Source organism: Meira miltonrushii (assembly GCF_003144205.1).
Source record: "Meira miltonrushii strain MCA 3882 unplaced genomic scaffold FA14scaffold_1, whole genome shotgun sequence".
NCBI classification, from domain to species: Eukaryota; Fungi; Basidiomycota; class Exobasidiomycetes; order Exobasidiales; family Brachybasidiaceae; genus Meira; species Meira miltonrushii.
In genome coordinates, this window is record NW_020289943.1 from 2,758,713 (window position 1) to 2,785,793 (window position 27,081).

Consider the following 27,081-nt stretch of genomic DNA (forward strand, 5'->3'; position numbering starts at 1 on the left):
AGGTCTAGATGATGATTGCGGTTTTGCACTGTTGTTTCTTACACCGGTTCTACCACGATTTCCTTGTTGTGGTTCATTTACCAATGTTGATTCATCTACACTTTCATTATCCGGTAAATCATTATCACCGTCCAGTAAAGTCAACGTACGCGGCATGCGCCAAGGTGAGCCCACTTGTCTGTTTTCGCCGCCGCCATGTGATGGCTCAGTGTTTGCGCTATGGGATCGTTTTGGAAGATCACCTCTAGCATTGAGTCGATGATTTTCCGTATCGTACGTTGTCCGGGCAGATTGATCATTTCCTTTTACCAAAACACGGTCTACCGTCTTGTTCAAAGGTGCAGTAGAGCCGGCTTTTTGTTTCAATCCTCCCATACGACGACGTTCGATAATTCCACGAACTAAAGGTCCTAAATCTGCATTGCTTGGTGCGGTTTCTTTTGGATTCCTCGTCACCCGAACACGGTTATGCACATCCACCCAAACATCAGTCTCATCAATGATTTCTTCTCCGATCAACTCTTCCACAACATCTTCCAATGTCACAATTCCAATTGCACCTTTTGGCTCTCCTGGGCTATTGCTAACGAGCAACATATGTGATCGTCCGGTCTGGAAGTAGTTCAAAGTCGAAAGCAGGGTAAGGTCAGGAGCAGTCTCTGGCAAAGGACGCAATTGGAAGCTGGCCACCTCTTTTCCATCATCTGGATCGTATGAGATCAAATCTTTGACCAACAACATTCCGATAATACTGTCTGGCTTTCCTTTTTCATGAACTGGCACACGTGAATAACCGCTTTGCACCAATTTTCCCACTCCTGCGTCATCCAAGATGGTATCAGAAGACATGATGAAAACATCTTGAATAGGCGTCATGACATCTTTGACGGTTTTGTCGTTCAAGTCCAAAACTGCTCGGATGATTGTGACTTCGTCTTCGTTCAAGTTCTCAGTACCCAATTGTTGATGTAGAGAGACAAATGTTTTCAATTCTGCCTTTTTGTACGTTGTCCCGTGATCTTCTCCTAACGACCAATCCAGCAGCTTAGCAGTTGGCCAAGCAATTGGCGATAAGACGATCATCAAGATCCACACGAAAGGTGCACAAGCAGCTCCAATCGAGAGACCGTATCGAGCGCAAATGGATTGAGGCAGCACCTCACCAAAGATGACGATCAAAATTGTCGAAACCAAAACGGCAGCCACACCTCCACCAAAGTCCAAATCTGAAAGAAAGACAGGCAAAGCTTCATTGACGATCACGTTTGACAATAATAAAACAACCAAAACCCAATGTCTTCCACGTTCCAATAAACGTAAAACTCTTGTAGCATTTCGTTTTTCCGTTGGCGATCCTGCGGTTGAAAGAACTTGTAAATTTACCGAATCCAAACCCATCAAACTTAGTGTTAGACCGGCACATAATCCACCTCCAAGTACCAAAGCAGCAATCATCAAAACGTCAACAATAAGCTCAGTTGTTGTTAGTGGAACACTTGGCTCTGAGTGACTATGTTTTAGTATACGTATTGAGCCATCCTCTCCGAGTAGTGGAGCTGCGAGTGCATTACCAAGAGCAGTTGTCAAGATTAATGCCAGCTTGACGATTGATGTTGACAGACCGACCACATTTCTTCTTCCTCCATTCAAGGAGTTGGCTGTGATGGAGGATGTAGAGGATTGCAGAGTGCTCGACATGATGGATAGGATTTCTTCTGTAAGAGTGGTCGGATTTCGAGGAAGCACTGTTTGAAGTTGCTGTAGAGACGATCCTAGACCAATTCAAACTTGCAATGCTTTATACGGAAGAAAAGCAAAAAAAACGGAGAGATGATCGTTGAATAGGAGAAGAGTGTTCTTGGCAAAAAGGCTCCCTTTTAATTTACAAATTTAGACACGATCACGAAAGAGAGAAAGCGAGAAAATTGAGTTGGCGTTTATTCCGTCGCCAAGAATACGGAAATAGACGGAATTGACCCCACAATAATTATTCTTGCAGTTCCGTTGGAGATAGGAAGGATGTGTGAAATTGAGTGATGGTGATGAGAAAGCATAAAAGAGCATGAAATGTCTTGATGTCCTGCTGTTGCTGCTTACTCTGCCTGATTCCGAATGCCGGAGTGAACTTTCCAGGCTGTCTAGCACTCACTGTACAGGGCCTGGCTGAGTAAAAGGGGTGAAGGAAAAAGAATGAATGCGTGCGTGCGTGAGACCGTGCGTGGAATCAAAGGCACGCAATCAGTACGGTCAAAATAAAAATAGTGTAAGCAAAAGCATGGCCTTCCTTTGCCGGCGCAACGCACGCTTGGCTAATTAAACTTTATAGAAGCACTTAAAGTCCGATTCGATCAATCACTCGTCATCAAAGAATGGCTTCAGAGTGTGATCGAGTACTAATGTATAAGCGTCATTTGTGACTGAATATTCAAATTGATATATAACGCCGACAATATCGAATCAACCCCGACCACTTCACTCGTACGCTTCACATTTGATTAGTAAGCTGATGATTATCTTAACCCCGCTAAACACACGAGACGGCTTCTCAGGGCTTAAACGTAAAACTTTATCTCTCACATTTGATTGGCAGATACGCGTGACCCGTTGAAAAAAAAAGGAAGCCGCCTGCAGCAAGAATGATTGCTCTCCTTTCTTCGCGAAATTAGGCAGGGTGGCTTTTTGTTGTGTGTCCATCACCTTACCCTCGTTCAATTTGTCATCATGACGATGGCATCTTTGGCAAGCAGAAGTGGCAATGGGAGAGCGCTGAAATGCTCTTCCAAGGCACTCTTCAATGCCACCAATTCACGCCGTGCTTTAGCAACTGCAGCTCCGCCAACATTTCATCCTTCTCGATTACCTCCTTATCCGAAATTATTGGACAATCTAGCAACAGTTCGTAAGGTTCTAGACAGACCGCTTACACTTTCAGAAAAGATTCTGTATACCCATTTAATTTCACCTCAAGACACTTTGGCTTCCGCAGGTCGTGATCCAACAAAGATTCGTGGAAAGATGTATTTGCCCCTACAGGTGGACAGATTGGCAATGCAAGATGCTTCTGCTCAAATGGCTTTATTGCAATTCATGACTTGTGGTTTGGATCGTGTTAGTGTTCCTGCAAGTGTGCATTGTGATCACTTGATTCAAGCATTCGAAGGAGCAGAAGCGGATCTGAAACGTTCAATCGCTTCCAATAAAGAAGTTTTCGATTTCTTAGAATCTGCAAGTAAAAAGTATGGTATCGAATTCTGGGGTCCTGGAAGTGGAATTATTCATCAAATCGTCTTGGAGAATTATGCCGCACCAGGACTTCTAATGCTCGGTACCGATTCCCATACACCAAACGCATCCGGGATGGGATGTTTGGCTATTGGTGTCGGAGGCGCAGATGCAGTCGATGCTCTTACAGCCACACCATGGGAATTGCTTGCTCCTAAAGTGTTGTCAGTTCACTTAACCGGAGAGCTATCTCCTTGGTGCACGCCAAAAGATGTGATTCTCCATCTAGCAGGTATCTTGACCGTTCGCGGTGGAACAGGCAAGATCATCGAGTACTCTGGTCCCGGTCTGGCATCCTTGGAAGCAACTGGTCTCGCGACAATGGCCAATATGGGAGCTGAAGTAGGAGCAACGACGAGTGCGTTTGCGTATACAGAAGAGATGGGTAAGTACCTAACAGCGACTGGAAGGGATCAAGTTCGTCGACAAGCAGAGGGTGCTGCTCAACGCGGCCTCTTGTCTGCTGATGAAGGTGTCGAATACGACGAGAGGATCGAGATCGACTTGTCCAAATTGGAACCCACTCTCAACGGTCCAGCTACACCTGATCTAAGTCAGACATTATCGCAATTTGTTCAAAAAGCAAAGGACGGTTCAGCAGAATACCCAGTCGAACTTAGTGCAGCATTGATTGGAAGTTGCACAAACAGTAGTTATGCCGACATGGCAAGATGTGCAAGCTTGGCCGAACAAGCTGCTGCTCGTGGAATGAAGGTCAAAACAAGCTTTGATGTAACACCTGGCAGTGAACTCGTGCGCGCTACTGTCCACAGAGATGGCATCCAAGACACTCTTACAAAAGTTGGAGGTCGAGTTTTGGCAAATGCATGTGGTCCATGTATCGGACAATGGGATCGTAAAGAGTTGCAAGGGGAGAAGAACGTAATTTTGACTTCGTTTAATAGAAATTTCAAAGGAAGAAATGATGGAAACAGTAAAACGATGAACATTCTTGCCTCGCCTGAGATCGTCACTGCAATGGCTTTCGCAGGAAGGACTGATTTCAATCCAATGACTGATGAACTCATTGCACCTGACGGAAAACCGTTTAAGTTCCAACCCCCGCAAGGTAAACAGCTACCACCTTCTGGCTTCACTCCCGGCAACGTTGGATATCTCCCTAATGCAATGCCTGAGCCAAATCCATCAACAGAGGTTGTCATTGACCCTCAAAGCAGTCGTTTGGAACATCTTCAACCGTTCGGTAGTCCCTTCGAAGATGGTAAATTGACTGGTAATTACGAACTTCCCCCAATGCGATGCTTGATGCGTATCAAGGGCAAATGTACGACTGATGCCATCAGTGCTGCAGGACCATGGCTACGATTCAAAGGACATTTGACAAACATTTCAGAAAATACATTGATCGGGGCCACTAATGGAGAAAACGAAAAGGTGAATGTTGTACGCGATTTCGTTGACGGAGAAGGAGAAATTTCAATTCCTACTTTGGCAAAGAAACTCAAGGCAAATGATCAACCTTGGATGGTCGTTGCTGATCATAACTATGGAGAGGGATCAGCTAGAGAACACGCAGCCTTGCAAATTCGATTTTACAACGGTCATTTGATCTTGGCAAGAAGTATCGCACGTATTGCAGAGACAAATTTGCGTAAACAAGGAGTGGTCACTTTGTTGTTTGAGAACGAAGCCGATTATGATCGCATATCCGGTGGTGACCAGGTTGAGACATTGAATTTGACTGATCTACTCAAACCCAATGGAGATCTTTCTACCAAGGTCATGGTACGTGTCACCAAGTTCAACGATGATGGATCTGTTAAGGAAACATTCGACCTACCGACAAAACACTCAATGAGTCCTGCACATTTGGACTGGATTCGTGCCGGAAGTGCGTTGAACTTGATTCGTGAACGTGCTCAATCAACCGCTGCAACCGAATCTGCACCGTTGACAGGCAACAACAAGAGCTCAAACAGTCCATTTTCTTCTTCACAACAGAAACGTGGTTATGCTACCTCTGCTGTCCGTGGCCCAAATGCAACCAGAGGCGGTGCTGCTGAGACAACAAGTGATCCAAGAATCGAGACTTTTCGCAGAATCATGTTTCCTCAACCTACAAATGCAACCAAGACTACCTCTGAAGCAGTGAATGATTTGATGGAAGAAGGCCGTCAAGGTTTACAAGCTGTTTTGCCCTATGCAAAGTCTGCTGAAGCAGCAGAAGAGGTACATGATACGATCGTACGAGGATGGTTATTGCACCAACGTTTAAAGAGAACCGAACAAGCACGCGATATTGAGGTAAAACGAGCAAAGATGCGTGAAGCTTGTGATTCACTCAAAGCTGAAGCACCAACACTTTATCAACGTGCTTCTTATCGTGTTGGATTGAGCAGACAACATCCCGATGATGTGAACAAGCTACGCAAGATGGGTTTGCTTCCTAGACCTGATGGAACGTATGAACCTTCTGCCGGTCAAAACAATTCAACAATGTCTGGACAAGAACGTAGAAGGAGAATTAAAAATGTTATTGGTGGTCGTATTAGAGGTTTGGTGCCCGTTGAAGCTCGTCCACCTACTTGGACACCTTCTGCAAAAGGATGGCCTTCATATAAATCATCCAATGAAGCTTAGACAATTTGTACGGTTTCATTATTGTGTAATTTTATTCACATCATATAAATACACTGTCTTTTTAGAATTCATCATTCGTGTGACCATGCATGCAACATTGCATCGTAAAATGAGCAACTGTAGATGTGATCGATTGTTGAAGCGGATATTGTTCTTCCACGATCCCAATCACATCCGTACGCCAAGCTTTTGTGTTCGTCAAATCGTGTTTGAATCGTCATTTCTTGTTTTGCAATATCAAAGACTTTCTCAGGTGAGGTTTCCAACGATATTCCATCCAAAGATAAGACTTTGAAGCCATCATGCATGCAACCGACGAGTAAAGAGTTACGTTTTGTAGGATGCCATTTCAATCGCCAAATACCTCCTCCTACATGTGTATGTGAAAGTGGTTTGTTAGGCTGTCGAGCATCCCACAATCGAACATATTCATCATAACTTCCAACCGCCCAAAGATGTTGTACAAGATGATGATTTTGTATCGTAGTCACGCCTCCTTCAAACGATCGTTTATGTGAGAAAGTCGGCGTTCGTTCAACGAGTGTTCGGTGTGTGGTATCACTTCCACTTCCATCATCGGAAGAAGAACAGTCTTGGTCGCTGCTCGAAGGCAGGCGTAAATCCCAACCTTTTAGTGTAAGATCATCACCTCCACTCCAGACGATTTGTCCATTAGGCGACCAAGAATCAAAAGCGGCAATCCAAGCTTCGTAATCATGTGCTTTCCAGGTTTCAATACCTGTTGATCCTTCTCCCCGAGATGACGATGATGATGCTGCTTCTAGGTCGTATATATGCGCTAGTGTACCATCACTTTGACTGATGATCGCTTTGGTGTCTGATGGTGAAGAAGCTGGCTGATTGCGATCTGACCAATCTAATGAAAGACATAAAGAGTTGTTTGAGTTGACTTGAATGTGAGCAGGATCACATAGTCGGCCTTTGGTGTCGTGCGTGGTATCGTATGTATACAGTGACAATGTAGAATTTGCTAATACTACTCCTAATCGATCTTTTGAACCGCTCATCCATTTCATATCCAGGATAGCCGCTGTATCTAGTGTACAAAGTGTGTCACTGTTGGGTCGCAAAGGGGGTGTTAATGTTCAAAACCATATGCTCTAATAAACAGCGTCGATGACCTACACATCAATCATTCCACTTTCATTCGCTTTCGCTTGCATCAATCTTAGTGTCCCCTTTCGCGAAAATGGTGGAGCATTGACTTTTTCCTCCCCATCATCTTCATTTTGTATTCCATCAGCCTCTTCGATCTCATGCTGGTCAACTTGATAAGTACCCAGTGCAAACAAGCCAGGTACTATAGGATGCGATTCAACGCTATCAGCACTTTGTCCCGTTGATGAAGCATATAGAGATCGTGCTGAGAGGTAGGATGAGATCTTGGAATAAGTCTTTATTCAGCATTGCTGCTATCTCTCATCACTCACCAATGACTGCCATGAATGATTTATCTCTATTGTTACAATGGGAGAGTTGTTCACTCTGATCGGACAAAGATCCACTTTGCATTTCCGAAAAACAGCTTAAATTTTAAGAAGTTCCAAAAATCATCATTCACAGGCTTAAGATTGTGTCATTCACGTGTAAGCATTAAATGGGGCGCGTGTTTGGCGTGAATGAGATCTTCTTGTCTTCTTTGATTGGATGTACAATAGACTTATGGCCATCAACTGCAGCATATACCCAGAATTACACTCTCGAAAGATTGCTATCGTTTGAGCTTTCAATCACACCGGCTCCACTTCGCATAAATTCGTCACAATGGCTCGTGTTTCTGCGCCAGAACTAAAACGATACCTGGACAAAAGAGTGATGGTGAACATCCAAGGAGGAAGAAGGTTACAAGGGGTACTACGTGGATTTGATGTATTTCTAAATCTCGTCATTGACGAAAGCACAGAACTTGTCAAACCTGAAGGAGCGTCTGGAAATACATGGCAACAAGCAGCTCATTGTGGAACAGTGGTAAGTGCAGCAATGAATGCAAATCTACTTTTGATGTTAAAGATTGCTAATTCTCTTCTCTTTTTACCTCTAGGTCGTTCGTGGAAATAGCGTCACTTCTCTAGAAGGACTGGAATCGATCAATACAAAGATAACGTCATGAACCAGCACATACCCACTGTTTCGGCTGGTCAAGATAAAAGTGAACTGCTGCAAGTCACACATGTATTCCTGTATTTTTAGCACCGTATAAAAGGCAAATCAGATCTCATCTCGAGACATGAGAGAGAGGCATCCTATCTGGCATCAGTGTGAAGCGTGAAATCAGCTTGTCTGACTGAATGTGTGCATAACAAAACGGTCCTGCATAGATGTAGCATTGAGAGAAAGTACGAAAGGGTAGCTATAATGTCAAATACAATTCCAATACACGTTCCAATTAGTCAAATTCTCGCATAAGCCTGTGTCATTGGCGCAATTGACGTTCTTCTTCTTCCTCTACAGGTAATTCATCACCTTTTCCTTCCAATTTACCATCAATAGCCGATTTGAAAATCTTGTATGCCCGATCAACATCATCGTTCAATACAATCACATCATGATTTCCTTCACGTGCATATCCCAACTCACTTGCAGCCATAGCTAATCGTTTCGTGATGGAATCTTCCGTTTCGGTTCCCCTTCCTTCCAACCGTTTACGCAGATCGCCAATCGAAGGAGGAGCGATGAAGATAAAGAGCGGATTCAAATATGCATGATTCGCTTTGATCAACTTGACACCTTGCGTATCGATGTCCAATAAAGCCCTTTTCTGTTTACCCGTTTGCGGGTCTGGTTCACTAACATCTTTTACTGCTTTTGCAGATGTACCATAATAATTTCCGCCAAATTGAGCGTATTCCAAAAATGCTCCTTCTGCGATCAGCTTTTCAAATGCTTCTCGTGTAACGTAATGATATGAAACACCTTCTGTTTCACCTTGTCTTGGTGATCGGGTTGTATGACTAACGCTAAAGCCAAACGAATCAGGTTCATCGGCAAATAGTCTTTTGATCAGCGTACTCTTTCCTACACCTGATGGACCACATAACACCACCGGTTGCGTAGAAGGAGATCCGTTTGTAGACATGTTTGATCGATAGCGTAGCTGTAGGAATGGACGATGGGATGAGAGACGAGGAATGGATGTTCTGGTGGTGAGTTGTATCGCTCGTACTATCGACATGCAGTCAAGAGAATAAACAACAAAGTGAATGCAAACGGGAAAGATGTGTTGTGGCTTTTACATACTTCAAATGAAAACAACACGCCGGACATTTAAACAATCTGTATGTATTTTAATTTTAAACTTTTAACGCGCTAATGTACAAAGACCCTATTCAAAGAAGCATGTCATCATCATTACAGATTGTATATGTGGTGGTATAAAGTACAAATAAAGAGTTACATCAATTCTTTCTTCCTTGCATAACATTTCTACTGGCACTTCTGTTCGGCTTACGACGTTTATCACGACCGAATCGTTGTTCATGTTCCAACGCATCAACACCAACACCTTGTTCTTTTCCTGCTCCTCGACTGAGACCTTTTCCGAAAGATTCTCCTTTGTCAGCCTTCTTTCCTTTCTTGTTGCCAGATTTGCCAGAATCTTGTTCGGCAATCGCAGCAGCATCTGCATCGGCTGAAGGTGTCCATGTGAATGATTTGCCACCACGTCCACCTTCTTCGTCATCATCTTCACCAAAGCCTTCAAATGCGTCGTCGTTTGTCTTGCCTGCCCGTGCACGTTCGCCGAACGATCTTTTCTTCTGACCGTATCCTGCGCCACGTCCTTCATTGAACTCATCTTCATCAACAGGTCTGGCTCCACGTTGTGCTCGATCTTGTTTCTCAATGTCAACCCTTCGCTTGTTGACATGATTACGGGGATCAAATTGTCCCAGATCTCCTTCGTCATCGCTATCATCACTGCTACTCTCATCCTCTTGCTGATCCTCTTGATCTGGATCCAATGACTCTCGATCACTCTCCATATCCTCTTCTTCAACAGCTGTAAGCTTACGCCGTCCTTTCTCTGAGGATGCACCTGAATCCTTTCCGTTCTGTTTGTTTCGAACTGTACTTGGGTTGAGCAATGCAAATTCTCTACTACCCTCATCAACTTCATATTCTGGATTGGTAAACAATTCCTTGAATCGATCATCCGAAAGAAGTGTTGGCTTTTCGACCATTTTATCACTTCTACCTTTCTCCTTCTTTTCGTTTTGTTTCCCAACTTTTTCTGCCAATTCTCTATTAACACGAATACCTTCCAATTCTTTCTCATTTCTTCTACGTCTTGCAACATCTTTCGGATCTTCACGAATACGACTTTCGGCCATCTTTTCCAGTTTCTTCTTGATTGCTCGTTCACGTGCATCTTCATATGCAGTCGGATTATTGATCAATCGTGCTTTATCGTATAAAGCCAAAGACATAAAGAAACCATGCATATAAGGTCGTAAAACTTGCGATCCAATAAGATGCGAAAGACCAAGTCGATCCAATTCTGCTTGATCGACAAATTTGAAATCTTCATATGTTCCTTTTCCGGATCCTAATCCTTCCCCATCTGCTTCATCCGTCAAAACATCCAAGAAGCTACACCACTTCGGTGCAACGCCAAGATCAGGCACGTACCAAGCATTGCATCGAGTTGCCTCATTAGCAGACATGATCAAACCTGTTCCTGGCATATGATGAACGTCATTTATATCACCCGCATGTGCATTAGGTGTGATTGTGACCATATTTTCGTTTGGCGTATTGGCTGACCATACTTTGATCACCTTTGCATCTGCCGATAAAACTCGCTTATCACCACTTCCTGCTTCGCTTGTGGCCAATGTACTGCGAGTGGACGTGTCACTTGGCCAACTGATACTCTTTATTGGCAGTCCGAAACCTTGATCTTTTGTAGAGTAAGGCTTGTCCATTCGTAAGTCGTACAAGAGTACATGTCCAGTATTTGTGCCTGCTGCGATGTGCAAACCATCTGCTGAGGTGCTCAATGTTGTCACACTCAAGGCGGACATTGCCTCCGTCAAAAGAGCCGATTCTTCAGTTGCGTCTCCCACTCCATAAACACCTGGTAGTCCACGTCTTGCACTTATCAGAGCTGCGTCCAATACATCCCTTGTTGCAATATTCAATCTACCGACATTGGATCGACTGCGAGCATCCCATAATTCAACGCCTCCTCTGTTCAATCCACCTTCCACACCAAAAGCGCATAACCCATGTGCCGGGTTAACATTGACTGCATTTACACCCAAAACCTCTTCTGGTAGTGTGAATGGGGCCATGAATCTACCTTGATCCAGATTGAGTCGATACACCTCGTTTCCTGCTGCACCTATCAATGCGGTTGCTGTACTGAAGTGATAATCAAGTGCTCGTCCAAATCTGGGAATACGTAGTCGGGCGTGGTGTCCACCTTGAGCATGCAGTTCTACCGTTCTATCGTTCTGAACATGCAACGACTTTGTCCAATCATCAGATAGCATAACAAAATCCACATTTTCAGCATCCGTATGACGTTCAAATTTGAGTGAAAGTTGTTCACATTCCCATACCCTTATTTGTGGTTTATACGTTCCTGTAGCGATGATATTTTGACCATCTCTTGTAGTTTTGATTTTATTAGATGCTTCTGGGAATTCGAAATCTTGTACTAATTCAATCTTTGCAAGTTCTTCATTCACTGAAGAGGCAACTTTTTTACGTGGCCTTCGCTTATTCGTACTTCCATGCTTTCGTAACAGATCAGGTAACGATGATGAATTGTACGATGAATCACCCGCTGAACCTGATCCTCCACCAGATACGTTGTATACCCTTGCCGGTTCAACAACTGCCATCTTTTTGTTGCGATGTGTAGTGATGGTGTGTGGTAATGTATGCATGCATAAGAACAACTCATTAAAATTCCAAAAAATCCAAAAAATTTTGTTCACGTGGATGAGGTGCGGGAGCGTTTGTGTTGGTTTTGACAACGCGTGTGAATGCCGATGCTGTAACGATGATTAGCCCCTCATCCTCAGATAGAATTGCACAATCACCATCACTACTCTCGCTCTCGCTGAAAGAAGGAGCTGATAAAGGGTCACATTAATACCCCGCAAGGATGTCCACTTCGGCAGATAGAACATATGAAGAGCAGAATGATGCATCGCTCAATAAGCTATTTGATAAAGTAAAGGCATTGGTGAGTACATGCACGTCTTTACAGGGCATTAAGGACATCTAGCTGACATTACGTCAACATCCATCGATCCTAGAGAGGCGTCACAACGGACATCTACAACGACGCCGAATCTCAGACGCAAGGATTGCTAGGAGATGCATCGGAGGGTTTTGATAATTTCGCAGCAAGGTTGTCGAATACAAGTTCAAGATTTACCAGACAGGTCGTCAACGGAGGGAGAGGGAGCCGGATGATCTTGTATATCGTTGGCGGCTTCGTTGGAATACTAGTCTTATACCGGATATTGTTCTGAGCTACTAATTTGCTTCTGATCTGTCTTTTATTGTACATTATTGCCATCAATTTCAAATCTTTCAAAATCTGCTTTTTCGGCGGGGTATGTCTATAAAAGTCAAATTTGATGCTTTGAGATAATTCGTACATGCAGAACAGCCCTATGCTCTCTCTACGCAATCACCTTGCCATCTTTCACTTCTTTGCCGGTCTTTTTAATCTTTTCCAAAACTGTATCGTAAGGCGCTGTTCCTTTGACAGTGACCAATTGATTCTCGAGGGATACGTCAAATGTTTCCACGCCTGATGCAAAGGCAAAGGGGTGTGTTTAGTATCAGCGCAAGATCATCGTAACGAGAGAGATAACAGCATCACTCACCTTCAAGCTTACTCAACACTCTTGTCACTGCACCGGAACAACCCGAGCAAGTCATTTTGACGTTGAATTGATATTCATGAATGTCCTAGTAATGTTGAAAGAAAGAGCGTTAGGATGATGTCATATGCTCTTTCGTTCATTCATTATGTCTACTCACACTCATATTGCTTTGTCAGAAGATGATGATAGAAGGGAAAACGTATTCGTCATCTCGCCGACTTTTTTAATTGTTTGTTTGCGTGCGTGTGTTTATGCAGTCATTCTTATGTCCGGCAAAACGCGCCGAGTGTTCAACGGATAAGATTGTTGTTATTGTTTAAGCGCCGAGGAATTGCAACGGATCTTTCAATAGAGCTATTCTTTTATCTCAATACAACAATGACTTTATGCTATTCGATCAGGGATGGCAGAGCCCCCCTTAAAGGAGTTGACAAGGAGATATTATTATACTATACTGAAGTGTGTGGGATAAAAAAGCAAAAGAACAAAATTAAAAGGAAAAACATTGACCGCTAGCAAACAATGTAGGTCTATCTACTTTACTTAGATTTGGCAATAAAGAGGTACATCTTGATCACATCCTCTTTTACCAATCGACTTCATCTAGGCTTTTTAGCACCTCTTCTTCAAACTATCAGCTCGCTTCATTGTTGCATCTCGCTTATCCCGGGGCTTGTCAGGGATCCCTGCTTCATGAACCGGTCCATCATCGCAAGCAAGTGCGCTTGTTGCTGATAATAATGTGAATGCCATTGCCATCAAAATCACAAGAGAAAGTTTGTTAAAGAGCATCTTTACCAAAAATGAAAGGTAAGAAGAGATGATGGTATGTCTTGAAAACAATTCAGCGTTTTATGCAAATTCTTATATAGTTTATTCGAAATCGAGAAACTGTTTTTTTCTCATTGTGACGTGGTACGGCAAGGAACGGTCATATTGAGGGGAACGATAAGAGTGCTAGATATATAATAGCTTATGCTAGAAAAGTGTGAACGTTTATAAAACATATCAGCATCGGTAAACAAGGAGTCTCAGCACGTCAGAGAGTATCAGCATTCGTGCGTCATTTAGGATTTCAGAGGGGCAAGAAAGTGAAATTCAACTTTACGTAGCATGACGAGGTAGAGTTAAGGGGATTAATGAGTAATCTGCTTTCATCATCCGAAATGAGAAAGTCTGAGTAATTAAGAGCTATCAGCACAGTATTGGTGAAAAGTGACAGTCAGAAATATCCTACAAGTGAATGTACCTCATTAAAAGCATTAAAGAAGCCAGAAAGGGAGACAAGTTGGAACGTCTAAATCAAAGTGGATTAGAAGAAGAAGAAGAGTTGTGCGCATCGCTTATAGGAGGGTCTCATCTCGTATCGTGTGCTAAATTGATTTTACAGCATTCATCATCCAGGACACCTTTCGAGCTTGATCGTAAAATGCTTCACTCAAAACAGAGGCATAAGAATTTAATTGTAAGCTATGAGAGAGGTATAATTCAAAGACACGACAGTTAACAAATCATCTGTCGAAACGCATGAATCCTCAGAATAAAATGTTGAAGGCTTCACTTGCATCGATCTCTGATGTTGACCTTCGATTTTATCCAAGCCCGTTTAGGCTTGTAGGCTTGCTCCTAGACCGAGCCTATCTGCGCATACCACCATTGTTCTCGTTCTTGATAGATTGAACGAACGCTCTGTATCGCATCATTGGGAGGTAAAGCGCTTTGTGTTTCAAGGTTGGGAGGTGTAACATTCTTGTTAATCGTCTGTAAGAGAGCATACGGTGAGCTCGAAAGGGCAAGGTGAGAAGACGACGAGAAAAGTAACGGGCTTTCCAATAAACCCTACGAAAAAGAAAGTTATTCAACATCTCATGTGATGGTTGAAGTGATTCATGAATAGAACTTATAATAAAGGCTGTATTTATATCCCTGTAAAAGCCGAAAAGTTATGAAAACTCTTTCAAGGCTACGTAGTACGGCGTGGTGGAATTAAGGGGAGAATGATAGGGTACATTTCTGCTATATTAATGCTTTACCGATAATCTTCAGATTGTATTTAGGAGTTTGACAGAGGTAAATAGGGTATAAACAATGTTCTGTGATAGCCTGATGTCTAAATTAAAAATCAACGAGTATATCGTGCTGCGGAATTTATCCGCACTTATTTTTTCTCACGAGCTATCTTTACCAATAAAATGATAGGAAAAGCACATCGTCTCAGTAAAAACTCAGAACAGCCGAATTGCATAAATAGGATGAGTTGGTTTTCTTATCTCACTTATCGAGATTACTCAACTGACTTGCTGTACTGTTGAGTGGCTGCATGTTCGCCCCGAACAAATGAAATGCTACACCGTTTTCAAAGAAAGCTCATTTGCATTCATGTGCGTGCCCATTAAGTTTTTTGAGTGAATAGTAAGGATTTGGTGTCGTAAAAGTGGTCCCTGATCTCTGCTGATAGCCCTTTGCTTAGAAAAGTATCAGCCTCTACAGATCCCAAACATTCCTCCTCGGCATTTGAACGTCATCCATATTCACCCTGGATCCGCAAGTCATTCGTACTATTTGCAGGTACCTCCTCGGTTAATTGAAGTTCAAATCCTTAAATTTGAGCACAGCAATTCTGTGTCGTTTGTTTCTTTTCTTAACACAAACGAGTCATCTTTTAATTGTCAGTAAATTTTACTCAAAAAAGGCGAATGACTATACTGCTTTTCCTTTTTATACAATCATTGTTTCACCTCTACAATTGACATGATGCGTACTTCTCACGGACTTTTGAGCTTGTATGCTTTTTGTTCGTTGCTTCTATTGCGTTTATCTTTTGTCGCAGGCTCTGATCCGTCTACTTCAACCTCACAACCTTCGAGCTCGCATGCCGTACAACGTGCAACCAGCAACCGTCGCAATGACAATATCATGCCAAGCCAAGTTCGATCGTACCATCGTTATGAAGCATTACGACATTTGCGACAAGGAGGACAAGGTGCATATAAAGCAATCAAGAAAGGGATACAGGCGTCTTTCACATCAATCTTTACGGGATGCGTCTCATATGGAACTCCTGTAGCAGGTGTTCCTCATGGTATTCACAATGCACGTAGTGGTTGTGCAGCTTGCACGAATACATCGTACTTTTCGATGAAGAATATAGCTAAACATTTAAAGAAAAGCATTACAAGACCTAGAAGAACAAGAAGCCGACAGGAATTCGAACAGGAAAGACAAAATGATAGAAGCTATCGTGAGAGCGGCTATGAACGCCTTCGACAAGAAACAAATTCGATAAGCCCGTTACGGCTTGATTGATAGTATACACAAACGATTTGATTAACTTCTCATTCTCCATTCTTTGCGCCAATCAACCTTGCGTGTAAATTGATTGATTTGATATCAGATATGCAGTGATGCCCCGACAATTCTTCCACTTAAAAGTCACTGTGATGAGAAAGACTCCAACTCTGAATCTCATTTCCTCTAATTCGATCGTTGAAATGCTTATCTTACACTTTCTGCTTTGTTTTATTTTGACAAAAGTATTCTGCGCTGACTCTAATCGAAATTCCTCTGTACGAAATCGTAGACACTTTCGCCCTCATCCACCAAGGTCATCACACAGTGCTTCAACGTCTACTTCAACACCACCAATACCTAATCATATGTCACGCACACCTTCTCCGCCTCGATTGGTAGATTGGGAAGTCAAGGTTGATACGTATATGGCTGAAGCTGCTGAAGATGGTTTACACGGAATAGATCATGCGGCTGCAGCTGCCCATACAGGACATGATGTTCATCATGTGGAATGGAGAAAGGGCATTGAAGCAATAAGGAATCGAGAACCGATAAACGCTTTTCATGCTTTTAAAAATTCAAGAACTGCACTAAAAGAAGGAATGGCAGGTTGTACAACAATTTCGCTTTTTGCTTGTGCTCATTATCACAAAAATGTTGCAAAAGCAATTTTTGAAAAACCGACGCCAGAAAACGTATTCCATCAAAAGATACAACATATACGTCAAAATCGTCAACAGGCTTATCAACACTTTGATAGGCAAATTCAAGCTATAGATCGGTATTCGGGTGGTGATTGATACTGGTTTCTGCATTAGACTATGAGACTTCGACACCCTTCTATAGAGCAAATCAAAAAGGCTCCTCCCAGATCAAAAGATGAAAATTTAAATAGATTTTCAATAAAGGAAAAAACGATCTATGTACTTGACAGGGTTTACGCAAGCTACTTAGCATCTCGCCGTTACTCATTGCGCCAACCGTGGCTGTATGCAAATTTGTTGATACATTCTACGTTGCCCCGGCACATCCTTTCCTTAAAATGTTTGTGGTGGGACAACTTTCATCTTACCTTATTTCAACGTTGAGATGCTTCTCTTGCCACTCATACTTTGCTTCATTTTGACAAATGCACTCTGTTCTGACTCCAATCGAAATCCATCTTTGCTGATCGTAGACAATCTAGTACTTCGATACCAAGCCCATCACAAAGAACTCCGACGCCTACTTCACCACATCCACAGACTATCTCTACACCGCCAGCACCTAATCATATGTCACGCTCACCCTCCCCGCCTCGATCGGTAGATTGGGAGGATCGATTTCATACGTATATGGACGAAGCTGTTGCACACATCGAACACGGAATACATCATGCCGGTACTGCTGCACGAACAGGACATAACGTACATCATGCTGAATGGAAAAAGGGTGTTGAAGCACTTAAGAATGGTGAACCGTTGAAAGCTTTTCATGCTTTTGGAAATTCAAGAACTGCGTTAAAAGAAGGAATGGTTGGTTGTACAGGGATATCGTGTTATGCATACAAGCATTTTGCTACAAATTGGGGGAAAGCTGCAACAGCAATATGTCGAAAACCTCCGACAGAAGAAGCGTTTCATCGAAACATGCAAGAGATACGTCAACAGCGGCAACAAGCTTATCAACACTTTGTTGGGCAAACCCAAGCTATAGATCGATACTCCGGTGATGATAAGGTATAAAATATAAGTAGTATAATATACCGATAATATTATACTACTTATCCTCACTGATAATACTTTCGTGAGCTACACTCGAACGAAAGCATGAATTCGATCTCATATTTTTACGCGAAAAAAAGGAAAAAAAAGAAAAAATACACTTCCGGAAGTTCTATTTTTTTTTTTTCTTTTCGCGTAAAAATTCAAGATCGAATTCAGGCTTTCGTTCGAGTATAGCTCACGAACATATTATCGAAAAAGATAAGTTGTATAACATACCGATAACATTGTCTTATTGATATATCTTCTATTATGTCAGTACTTTCGTTTAAGTATACTTTATGAACGTAGTCGTATAACATACCGATAATATTATCCTACTTATATATCTTCTATTATAAGAGCAAGGTTCAATTGTTGTACTTCCTCTTTGAGTTCAACAAAAAGGTCACAAACTTCACGATGGAATTTGATGCGGAAGCGTTCAATGGTCGCCTCGATTGCGCTCACATTAGGCTCAGAGGCAGAATCTTGGAAGGGCACCGGACTTGAACTTGGTGGATTGCTGCTCATCACACGTTGCACTGGTGGTGGTGGACCTTATCTGTTTACAGGTTGAGCCTGTATATATCCTTACAGAGAAGGTCGCGGCGTCATAACTGGTCTCGAAACCGGTAATATGCTAGGTACTTAACCTATATTTTGGTTACTGTTTATCTTCCCTAGGGCTAAGAGCTAAGCTTTATCCTTATCGAGAGGGGTTGTTAAATAAGCTTGCGTTAATATATTTACTGACTCTTAACTGGCGGGGCCCTCTTCTACTGTAGCTTAGAGAATTATATATATCAGTATTTAGTCGGAATGACTGTTATCTTAATCAGTCATTAAAGTGTTACTCACTATTGCTGTAATGTAAGCCTTGTGTTCGGGGTTGGGATTGATTTTGTACTTGTGTTGGATCATCTAAACTCATCAGAGCTTGGTGTTGGAATCTGGTCTGTGCTTATTCGATAGATTCTACTTTATGTATTTTACTAGGACTATGTTCTGTTAGGTAGTAGAAATATTAGCCTACCATGGAAAGAACAGTATGTATGCGCTTAAAACTCACCGTTTCCTGCCTAGTGTGTAATCATGTGCGTATTATTTCTGTACGGAGCTATAGTTGGTCCCGGTGGCCTGACGTGCTTACTTTGTGATCTAGAAAGGAAGCCTGTATAGGAATGTTACGGTAAGTATTGCTATAGCATTGACTGCTGTGATTGATTTTAAACTTACCTTACCTTTGGGCCTGCTCGTACGATGAGCCAAACCCTCGTTTTTGCTATCCTACCTGTTGATTGATAGGAAAGTTGAAGCTATAGCCGTTGCTTTAGCTTTTATTACTGGTGTATGGGTTCATTTGGAATGTTTTGTATAGAAAAAGAACTTTTTTCTGTATGAAAGGGAAAAAGGTAGTGGTGGTGAATAAATGCGTAATAAAAAGTCAGCTTGGCCTTTCAAAAAGCACAAAACGCTTTACCTGTGCACTCAACAACATAACTCAGCTTTTTCAGACCCTCTCACCTTGATTGTCTTATACTTTGCCGTGAAGCTTTAAACTTGTACCTCCTATTTGAGTAAGACATTCAACACAAATGAATACAATTTCAATTGTACTCCCCATACGCGTTTCTCTACAGCCTTGTATTTTGCTTACCTAAGCTGTCTTCCTACACTTTATTTGGCCATCTTGTTGTGTTCCCATCGAATGAGGCCGTCTCTCCTTCATCTACACTCTTTAGCAGCTGTGCCATCGATATTACTTGATGGATTCGACTTCGTACAACCCTTCCATGACGAACGACATTGATCCAAGCAAGCGCTCTTATAATAGAAGATATATAAATAGGATAATATTATCGGTATGTTATACTACTACGTTCATAAAGTATACTTAAACGAAAGTCTAAATTCGATCTTATATTTTTACACAAATAGAAAGGAGAAAAAAGAACATCCGATCGGAGAATATATGCAAACTTTTCTCGACAAGAAGGCTATGCTCGTCTCAAGAGCGAAAAAGATGCGATCATTCCAGCACAACGATCTCGCCTGGGTTGATTGGTATAAATACAGCATGATATGCATTAGATGTATTCTTACAAATTTCTAGGAGCGAAAAAGATGCGATCATTCCAGCACAACGATCTCGCCTGGATTGATTGGTATAAATACAGCATGATATGCATTAGTCGTATTCTTACAAATTTCTAGGTGTGATGTTCATATTTAAGTTGGACGTTAAATTTGCCCATTCTTGTGAATCGAGAAACGGTACTTCGAAATTGAATTGATCCATTCCGAAAAGGCTACCCTGCATACCATTACCGATTGGAGTCGCTCCAAGATCGGCCAGTACTTCGCCTGCAGAAACGGTTGTCGTTGAGTCAGGTTGAGTGGTAGTATTGACTTGAAGCGTATGGTGAGGCGGATATCCTCCATGTCCATTATAGCTTTGAGCAGAATGAGAGGTTGCAGGAGAATGCGCAGCAGAAGATGTCAAACTGTCACTGCTACCTCCGAATGACCTATGATGTGATCCATCATTCGCTAGACCATGCTTTCTGGATGTTGAGGAATCTGTGCTGTCATTATCGGGTGAAAAGACAGAAGGCAGAGAGGTACGCTTGAAGGCTTCTGATTTGCTGTCCTTCTTTCCGCCAACCTTTTGAATTCGTGCCTTTTCGCGATCTTGGAATCGTTTGCGTAGGGTTTCTCGGGATGTACATAATCCGAGTAAAAGGTTCTTGCATGTTCTTGCTGTATAGCCTCTTGCTCCTTGACTTACAACATCAAACGTTTGAACGACGTCAAATAACGTTGAAGCAAACCAGTCTAAATCTTCTTCCGGCCATATTGTCAAATTCTTGTTCGTCGATGCAATGTGATCGCTCCAGCCAACTTTTGCTTTCATCGCGCTGTCTTCCTTGGAAATCGAGTTGACTTCATTCTTTGATAGAACAACACTTGCAAACGTTGCTGCTGCAACGAATAGGAACTGAGAATTCCATGCAGCTGGAAAGCTGACGTATGGACTACTAGAAAGAGCGACCATGTGAGGCGTTGATTCGATAATCGATCGAGCGTGTTGTAAAGAACCAAATCGTAGATCGAGTGGTGCGCTAGGATCCATCAGAAAAGGTCGCATAATCATAATTCGAAGATATTTGCTCGAGAAATAAAATGTTAAAGAGGGTGCCGCCCTTTTCATCGTTTCCGGCTCCAAATCACTCAATGAAGCATTTTTAAACTGTAATTCGGGTGGTAATTGCGTTTGAAAGGCTTCCACCTGCGCATCCATCTCCCTTGCTGCTGCAAATCGGTCATTTACCTCCATTGAAGAGCATTGCTTCAAAAATTCAAACGTCCGACGGATAAGCTCCATGCATTGATTACGCATAGTGGCATGAGGTAATTTGGTGGAAGGATATAAAACGTTGACTGGACTCATCAGTTCGCCCGATCTACCTATATGCATAGAGCACCATCTGTCCATCGTGATGAGATCCCATGCTATTCCTCGCCTTTCCTCCCTTTCTGCTCGTGATAGAGACCATCGAGATTCGTCGAATAAGTCCATGCCTTTTGCCAACCTGATTGCTTTTCCCAATCCGAACCAAGCCTTTTTCGTCAATCCTGCTACAACGCAGTAATAGCAGAACAACGTCTCTGCCTGTAATTGACCCAGCATTTCCTTATCGTTTGCGAATGACATAAATTCTTCCTCCTCCTCTTCCTCTTTGTGGGTAGGGAAATGATAGAAAGCATCGATTAATAATCTTGCATTTTCAATTTGTCTTCTCGGATTAGTGTTATCGCTTTGAGGTAGTCTGGATGCAGGATGACTTCTTGGTGCAAGCAAAAGAGTGAATGCAAAAACACCGCAAATCAAAGCAACAGAATGTCTTGGCATCGCTTCTTTTCGTTTTACAGGTCCTTCCCATAATGCGTAAAAGTTTGTTTGATTCACACCACATTGATACCATTCCAATTCGGTAAAGAAACAATGGATCAGCTCTTGACATTCGTTTGGCGCGGGCAATAGCTTTGCGACATCGTCCCAGTGCACTGTCGATCCCATTTCAGCCAATGACTCTTTAGGGCCCGACTCAGCAGAGCTCACCAGTCTCTTGACATCCATTAGAGATTTCGATAGCGTATCCAGAGCTGAGTGAAGAGCAGCAGGTTTGTTTGACTCTTCTTCGTGGGTTGAGCTTGACAAACTTTGACTGTAATCTACCCTGGCTGATTTGTTTGCCCTTATGGAATCTGTACTTTCATTCCCAGACCAGGCAGATAATCTGTGATTACTGTGCATAGACGGAGAAGATGGATCTGAACGTGAGTGTTTGCCGGGTGTGTTTGTGTTTGTGTTCTGCCTTGCATGATCGTTACCAGAGCTCTTACTGGATGGCATCTCTTTGTCCGTGTAGCAAAACTCTTCTGATCCCCGTAGAACACATGAGCTGCATGGTTCTACCCTATCACACTTTGATTTCCTTTTCCTACAAGGCAGACAGCTATATCGCTGCATAACACGCTGCCCATGCCAATTTGGCAGATGTGAAGGACCTGAACGATTATCCGCCATGATGGCAATGGGATGATGGATGATGACGAGAAACAAACAAAGTTATATTTGTGGAGATATTTGTTTGGTTAGTGTCTGTATGCATGCTATCTTTCTTTTTAGCGGAAATCGAAGCAAGGACGATAATGAGAAGCCGCTCCTTGGCATTTTTGTTCAGTTCACTCAGCCAACAAAGAGCTAGCGCGTATGCATGCACAGACGCTGAGCTGCGCTTTTTGACAGCTTAGGCTAATGCTTGATCAGCAAGCAGCGGGTCTTATTGACCGAGAGCATACATCAATGCGAGTTGCAACATAAAGGCCAACGACTCATGACCATATGATGATGCAACGGTTCACACGCAGTCAACACACAATGACGATACATGGAGTATAATGAGAAAACACACAAGAAAATTAATAAATACATAACGAAACAATTCCCAAATTCACAAGTTTTCTTCTGGAGGACCTTTGTAATTCTTTCGAGAATGAATAAAGTACCATGCCAAAGCGATACTCGATAATCCCACCAACACAACCGAAGCATAATTCATCGAAACCTTGGTTACTGGTAAGGCACCTGGCATGCAAAACAAAACCAATTCGAATAAGATCCAAACCACACTGATCGAATTGACTGCCCAACCAAGAGGGGAAGGTAGATGAAAAACTGCTTTCTTGACTTCCTTTCTTCCGTCCAACATACTGATTGCGATTGGAATACCATAACTTAAAGCCAAAGCGACCACACCAACGGAAATGAAAGCGGTAAATGCACTTGTTGAACCGATATTAATGATGCCCAATAACATTTGAACGATTGTGATCAAAATTAAACTTTCCACTGGGACACCTAAAGAAGGATGAACTTTTGCCCACCAACGTGCACCGGGAATTGCATCATCACGAGCAAATGCCCAGGTACAACGAGAAGCGGCAACGGTGATGGAGATTGAACAGAACAATGTGATGATCAACACCAATGCTGTTAGACCAACACCACCTCCAGGCGTACCCATAACTCTTGCAAAGATATAAGGCAAAGCTTGACCGCCTGAATTTGCGATAATGTCAGCCAAAGGAGGCAAAGTTGCACAAATTGGAATGATGAAAAACAAGCCGGCAATGCACCCGGTTGGAATAGCGAGTGCCAACGCTTTGGGTAATTGACTTGCAGCTTCGTTGCATTCTTCGGCCATTGAAGTGATCATCCCGATTGCAGAAAAGGTATATGCGGCAGGTAATAATCCAATAAAGAAAGTGAATCCACCATAACCGGCAAAGCTTTTATCGTATGCGCCCAATGCATCTGCTGCCGAATGACGACCGGCTTTTGCTGTTGTAGATAAGGCGATCAAGACGATGATGATCGTTACGGCTGTAAATCCTGCGCAAAGGGTGTCCACATAGGGCAAAATACGATTCATGAATATGCAAATGATCAAAGTGCCCAAACAAACGGCATAAAAGATCAAAAGCATTTGCCATGCTGTTAAAGTGAAATCTGGATGGAACAAAGTGACACATGCACCAATCAAAGAAGCGAAACCAAAATTGACCGAAAGTGTGATTGTTATATTGCCGATTAACCAAATCCAGCCGGTAGCATAAGCAGCCAAAGTTTTGTTTGTTTTGGCTAATTGAAAACTCCAATAAGCCGGACCTGCACTTGTTGGCCAACGGGAAGCCAATTCAGCCAAACTTAAAGCGATACATTCGTCCAAAATACAAACGATAATCCAACCCAAAAAGATACTTAATTGACCTCCTCCATAAATTGCGCTTAACAAAGGAGCTCCTTCGCCGTACGGAATTGCAGCAATTGCTAAACTTTGAAAGAGTAAAGTGAATAAGCCACGATTACGCGAAAGGTTCTTTTCAGGTTCGTAACCTAATTGCTCTTTGAGCATTTGTTCATCAGAGGTGATGTTTGCTTTTTCACGTTTGTAGGCTTCATCGGCAATGATTGGTTTGGGATCATGATGTGCCTCAAAAGAGGTTGAATCAGACTTTTCGTTTGAATCTGAACCCATTTTGGCTGTACAATATACAAAGATGGAAGGATGTGTAGCACCTATTCAGTGCAAACTGAAAAGAAGAAAGAGGTGATGATGATGATGACAAAGAAGAACGAAAAAGAGGACAAAAAGAATCGTCCGCGTTGAAATGGAAAGCGTACTTTTATAGTCAGATTGCATCAAGATCCTTCGAAGCGCGCTTAATGCTCTTAGTTGTGTAAAATGATCATCTCTCTTTTCATTCACTGACAAGGGAAAGTTACGCACAAGCCACAGATACACAAAAGTCGCTTCCGAGGATGATCAGTAGAGGTCATGGTCCGAGAGAAACAGAGGTCTAAAGCCTGCGCGGTACGAGCGGTCCTTTTTGTGTGCTCTACTTACTCAAATTGTCAGAATTGCATTTAATGAGCAGGTCTTACCAACAATAAAAGCACCCTAAAGTCAAGAGCAAGGACCGGGCGAGTTGTTTTTACGAGAAATCGGGTAAATAACTCAAGTGTTTTGTGGCCTGTGTTGTTCTGGTGTACGGAAGTCCAATGAACAATTTGCGCATTTTCACGGTCTATCACTCAATGTCATCACACTCGTTTTTTTCCGAAATGAAGTAAAGATAACACACACACCAGTCCCACATTGTGAGCAACAAGGACATCATCTACTGATAAGAATCAAGCTGTCCTTTTCTGCAGGTCAAATGCACCTTAACCCTAAAAGATGCATGAATGTTCTTGTTCGTACAACAGCAGAGGAGGGCAATACATTATTGAAGTCGGAGTGTGTGTATAGGCTGTCTGTTTGTGTTCATGCGACCTGTCAAAATGCATTCACTTCCCTTTAGCCGCCGTTAATTGACGCGGTTTTGTGTTTTTTGTTGTTTTCTTCTTTCGATAAAGGCACTTCAGCCCCGACGGCAAAGAAATGAACAATAACTCAGCGCGCGTGTTCTGTGTAATGTACCTTATCTACTCCTCACGCATATTTTGTGTTGTGATCGGGAAAAGATAAGCTTGGCTTTGGCTATTTGAAGTCGTGATGATAAGACATTATCTAGCTAATTTGATCAATACCACAACGAGATAACTGGTAAGCTTTGAATATAAAGGGACTTTTGACTCATGTGAGTGAAAGATGCTAAGTTTGTAGGAGGATTCACTCTGCTGTTTTACGCAAAGAAGGCGTAAGCAAAGTCGTGTTAATGTGAAAATGCGGGGTAAGTGATCTAGTGGCTTAAAACGGCATAAAAGCCTGGGACGCGCGCTTAAAATTCGCATTACACTAATAGATCTTGACAACTCTAGATAAAAGCTCGTATGTACATCACAGAGCACTTTGTTATTCTTAAATAATGTCTCGGTGGTGCCTTCTTAATCTACATACTGTTGACGACCAAAACTTCTGGGCTTTGTTTACATAACACACATCCGGGGCTTCACGGTAATATACAAATAAACATACACATCATACTCTACCACGTCTGGGCGTTTGCGCTCTGTAAGGCGAGGAAGCACGACTGGGGCCTGCACTGCGAGATGATGATTTGACCTGTTGAGCATGCATCGGACTTCGAGCAGGAGTGGCAACATGACTAGCAGTATGCGTTGAACGGAGTAAAGGTCGAGTAGGAGAAGAAGTACGACTGACTGGTTGAGATTGACTTATCCTTTCTGGAGCACGAGCACGACTAGATCCACTGCTGGAAGCCTCTTTATTGGAATAACGTTTTTTGCCACCTGATTGAATTTCTTGAATAGTTTGAGAAATGCTTGACATATCATGAATATTACCTTTTCTTTGATGGAAGTCTAAATCTTTTGAAATATTTTGAACGGCAGTATTTGATTTTTTAATTTGTCCGATTGCTTTCTTCAATTTATGTTCGGCAGTATTTGGTAAGATTGACAATGCTTTTCCCTTAAAAGAATCTAACGTATGCTTCTTTTGTGACATCTTTTGTTCTAATCTTGCTTTTTCTTGTCCTGCCGTTCTGGCATTTTCACCATGTCTAACAAGTTCCGTCCTTATCATCGTTTCACGGGCTTGAGGCGTTCGTACATCTTTATGCTCTCTCATCATCTTTCTTTCGATCTCTTTTCCGGTCTTTGTTATTGGCCATTTACGTGAATCTCCACCTGCTGGACTTCTACGTAAAAGTGTTATTTGGCTTTGTGTATCTCTTATTGCCAATGCTGTAACTGCGTAAGCGAACACACATTGAACGAGTATTATCCTCACTATGATCTGCATGATTGACAACAACAAAAGACTGATATGTACAAAAGAAACAAAACGTTTACAAGTGAGAATATTTTTTATACTTCTGTGAAGCAAATCAAATAAACAGTAACTCTAAGTCGGGGTTATGTGAACGCCGCTTATCGGGACAAAGACGCCAAGTGATCGCCTGTCATTCTTACAACTCAATCAATCGCTTCAACTAACTCACGATACATCTTCGGGTCTTAGTTATCATCACCATGATCTCAACCTTTGTCTTCGATGATGACCACTATCACGGATCTGCTGACTGTTACGTATCGGATGCGTAACGCTTTAAATTAAAGTTCTCCGCTTAAGCTGTACGTGCTCTTAGCGTGCATGATAATTAGCCGCTCTTACCGCGCTCACAGTGGGCGCCAGAACACTAACACGGCATCCGGGCAGAATACGAGTGAGAGTGCACTTGCCCGGACCGATAGAATAAAC

The 27,081-nt window shown here is 42.4% G+C and overlaps 12 protein-coding genes across 12 annotated transcripts; 4 read left to right on the plus strand and 8 right to left on the minus strand.

Annotated features, from left to right (window-relative positions):
- Nucleotides 1-282: 282 nt before the first annotated feature.
- On the minus strand, nucleotides 283-1,476 carry FA14DRAFT_112929 (DUF21-domain-containing protein; the record flags this gene model as incomplete). The annotated part of the gene is made up of 1 exon (XM_025495990.1): nucleotides 283-1,476. A coding segment is annotated over one exon (1,194 nt), but the record flags the coding sequence as incomplete, so codon positions are not given.
- Nucleotides 1,477-2,470: 994 nt separating this feature from the next.
- On the plus strand, nucleotides 2,471-5,944 carry FA14DRAFT_159607 (putative mitochondrial aconitate hydratase). The gene is made up of 2 exons (XM_025498289.1): nucleotides 2,471-2,498; nucleotides 2,591-5,944. The coding sequence occupies exon 2, from the start codon at nucleotides 2,722-2,724 to the stop codon at nucleotides 5,881-5,883; it is 3,162 nt and encodes a 1,053-aa protein (XP_025357959.1). The 5' UTR covers nucleotides 2,471-2,498; nucleotides 2,591-2,721; the 3' UTR covers nucleotides 5,884-5,944.
- A 10-nt stretch (nucleotides 5,945-5,954) lies between these two features.
- On the minus strand, nucleotides 5,955-7,394 carry FA14DRAFT_142106 (WD40 repeat-like protein; the record flags this gene model as incomplete). Its single annotated transcript, XM_025497164.1, has 4 exons — nucleotides 7,335-7,394; nucleotides 7,030-7,267; nucleotides 6,452-6,960; nucleotides 5,955-6,379 (listed from the first exon to the last, which is right to left on the minus strand). The coding sequence occupies exons 1-4, from the start codon at nucleotides 7,345-7,347 to the stop codon at nucleotides 5,955-5,957; spliced, it is 1,185 nt and encodes a 394-aa protein (XP_025357960.1). The 5' UTR covers nucleotides 7,348-7,394.
- A 122-nt stretch (nucleotides 7,395-7,516) lies between these two features.
- Nucleotides 7,517-8,166, plus strand: FA14DRAFT_17340 (putative SMX2-snRNP G protein). The gene is made up of 2 exons (XM_025500476.1): nucleotides 7,517-7,872; nucleotides 7,946-8,166. The coding sequence occupies exons 1-2, from the start codon at nucleotides 7,669-7,671 to the stop codon at nucleotides 8,012-8,014; spliced, it is 273 nt and encodes a 90-aa protein (XP_025357961.1). The 5' UTR covers nucleotides 7,517-7,668; the 3' UTR covers nucleotides 8,015-8,166.
- Nucleotides 8,080-9,129, minus strand: FA14DRAFT_159608 (guanylate kinase). Its single transcript, XM_025498290.1, has one exon. The coding sequence runs from the start codon at nucleotides 8,978-8,980 to the stop codon at nucleotides 8,318-8,320; it is 663 nt and encodes a 220-aa protein (XP_025357962.1). The 5' UTR covers nucleotides 8,981-9,129; the 3' UTR covers nucleotides 8,080-8,317.
- Nucleotides 9,130-9,199: 70 nt separating this feature from the next.
- Nucleotides 9,200-11,770, minus strand: FA14DRAFT_187732 (WD40 repeat-like protein). Its single transcript, XM_025501622.1, has one exon. It carries the CDS (start codon nucleotides 11,748-11,750, stop codon nucleotides 9,300-9,302), a length of 2,451 nt encoding a protein of 816 aa, XP_025357963.1. The 5' UTR covers nucleotides 11,751-11,770; the 3' UTR covers nucleotides 9,200-9,299.
- A 246-nt stretch (nucleotides 11,771-12,016) lies between these two features.
- FA14DRAFT_176949 (uncharacterized protein) lies at nucleotides 12,017-12,389 on the plus strand (the record flags this gene model as incomplete). Its single annotated transcript, XM_025500709.1, has 2 exons — nucleotides 12,017-12,097; nucleotides 12,171-12,389. 2 exons carry the CDS (start codon nucleotides 12,017-12,019, stop codon nucleotides 12,387-12,389), a joined length of 300 nt encoding a protein of 99 aa, XP_025357964.1.
- A 153-nt stretch (nucleotides 12,390-12,542) lies between these two features.
- Nucleotides 12,543-12,912, minus strand: FA14DRAFT_176950 (heavy metal transport/detoxification protein; the record flags this gene model as incomplete). Its single annotated transcript, XM_025500710.1, has 3 exons — nucleotides 12,543-12,673; nucleotides 12,750-12,834; nucleotides 12,907-12,912. 3 exons carry the CDS (start codon nucleotides 12,910-12,912, stop codon nucleotides 12,543-12,545), a joined length of 222 nt encoding a protein of 73 aa, XP_025357965.1.
- A 2,591-nt stretch (nucleotides 12,913-15,503) lies between these two features.
- On the plus strand, nucleotides 15,504-17,764 carry FA14DRAFT_176951 (uncharacterized protein; the record flags this gene model as incomplete). The annotated part of the gene is made up of 3 exons (XM_025500711.1): nucleotides 15,504-15,877; nucleotides 16,330-16,821; nucleotides 17,218-17,764. The coding sequence occupies 3 exons, from the start codon at nucleotides 15,504-15,506 to the stop codon at nucleotides 17,762-17,764; spliced, it is 1,413 nt and encodes a 470-aa protein (XP_025357966.1).
- Nucleotides 17,765-19,785: 2,021 nt separating this feature from the next.
- FA14DRAFT_159610 (uncharacterized protein) lies at nucleotides 19,786-22,288 on the minus strand. The gene is made up of 2 exons (XM_025498291.1): nucleotides 22,181-22,288; nucleotides 19,786-22,103 (listed from the first exon to the last, which is right to left on the minus strand). The coding sequence occupies exon 2, from the start codon at nucleotides 22,101-22,103 to the stop codon at nucleotides 19,986-19,988; it is 2,118 nt and encodes a 705-aa protein (XP_025357967.1). The 5' UTR covers nucleotides 22,181-22,288; the 3' UTR covers nucleotides 19,786-19,985.
- Nucleotides 22,289-22,803: 515 nt separating this feature from the next.
- FA14DRAFT_119927 (amino acid transporter) lies at nucleotides 22,804-24,267 on the minus strand (the record flags this gene model as incomplete). The annotated part of the gene is made up of 1 exon (XM_025496382.1): nucleotides 22,804-24,267. The coding sequence occupies one exon, from the start codon at nucleotides 24,265-24,267 to the stop codon at nucleotides 22,804-22,806; it is 1,464 nt and encodes a 487-aa protein (XP_025357968.1).
- Nucleotides 24,268-25,836: 1,569 nt separating this feature from the next.
- On the minus strand, nucleotides 25,837-26,622 carry FA14DRAFT_176954 (uncharacterized protein; the record flags this gene model as incomplete). The annotated part of the gene is made up of 1 exon (XM_025500712.1): nucleotides 25,837-26,622. One exon carries the CDS (start codon nucleotides 26,620-26,622, stop codon nucleotides 25,837-25,839), a length of 786 nt encoding a protein of 261 aa, XP_025357969.1.
- Between the last annotated feature and the right edge of the window lie 459 nt (nucleotides 26,623-27,081).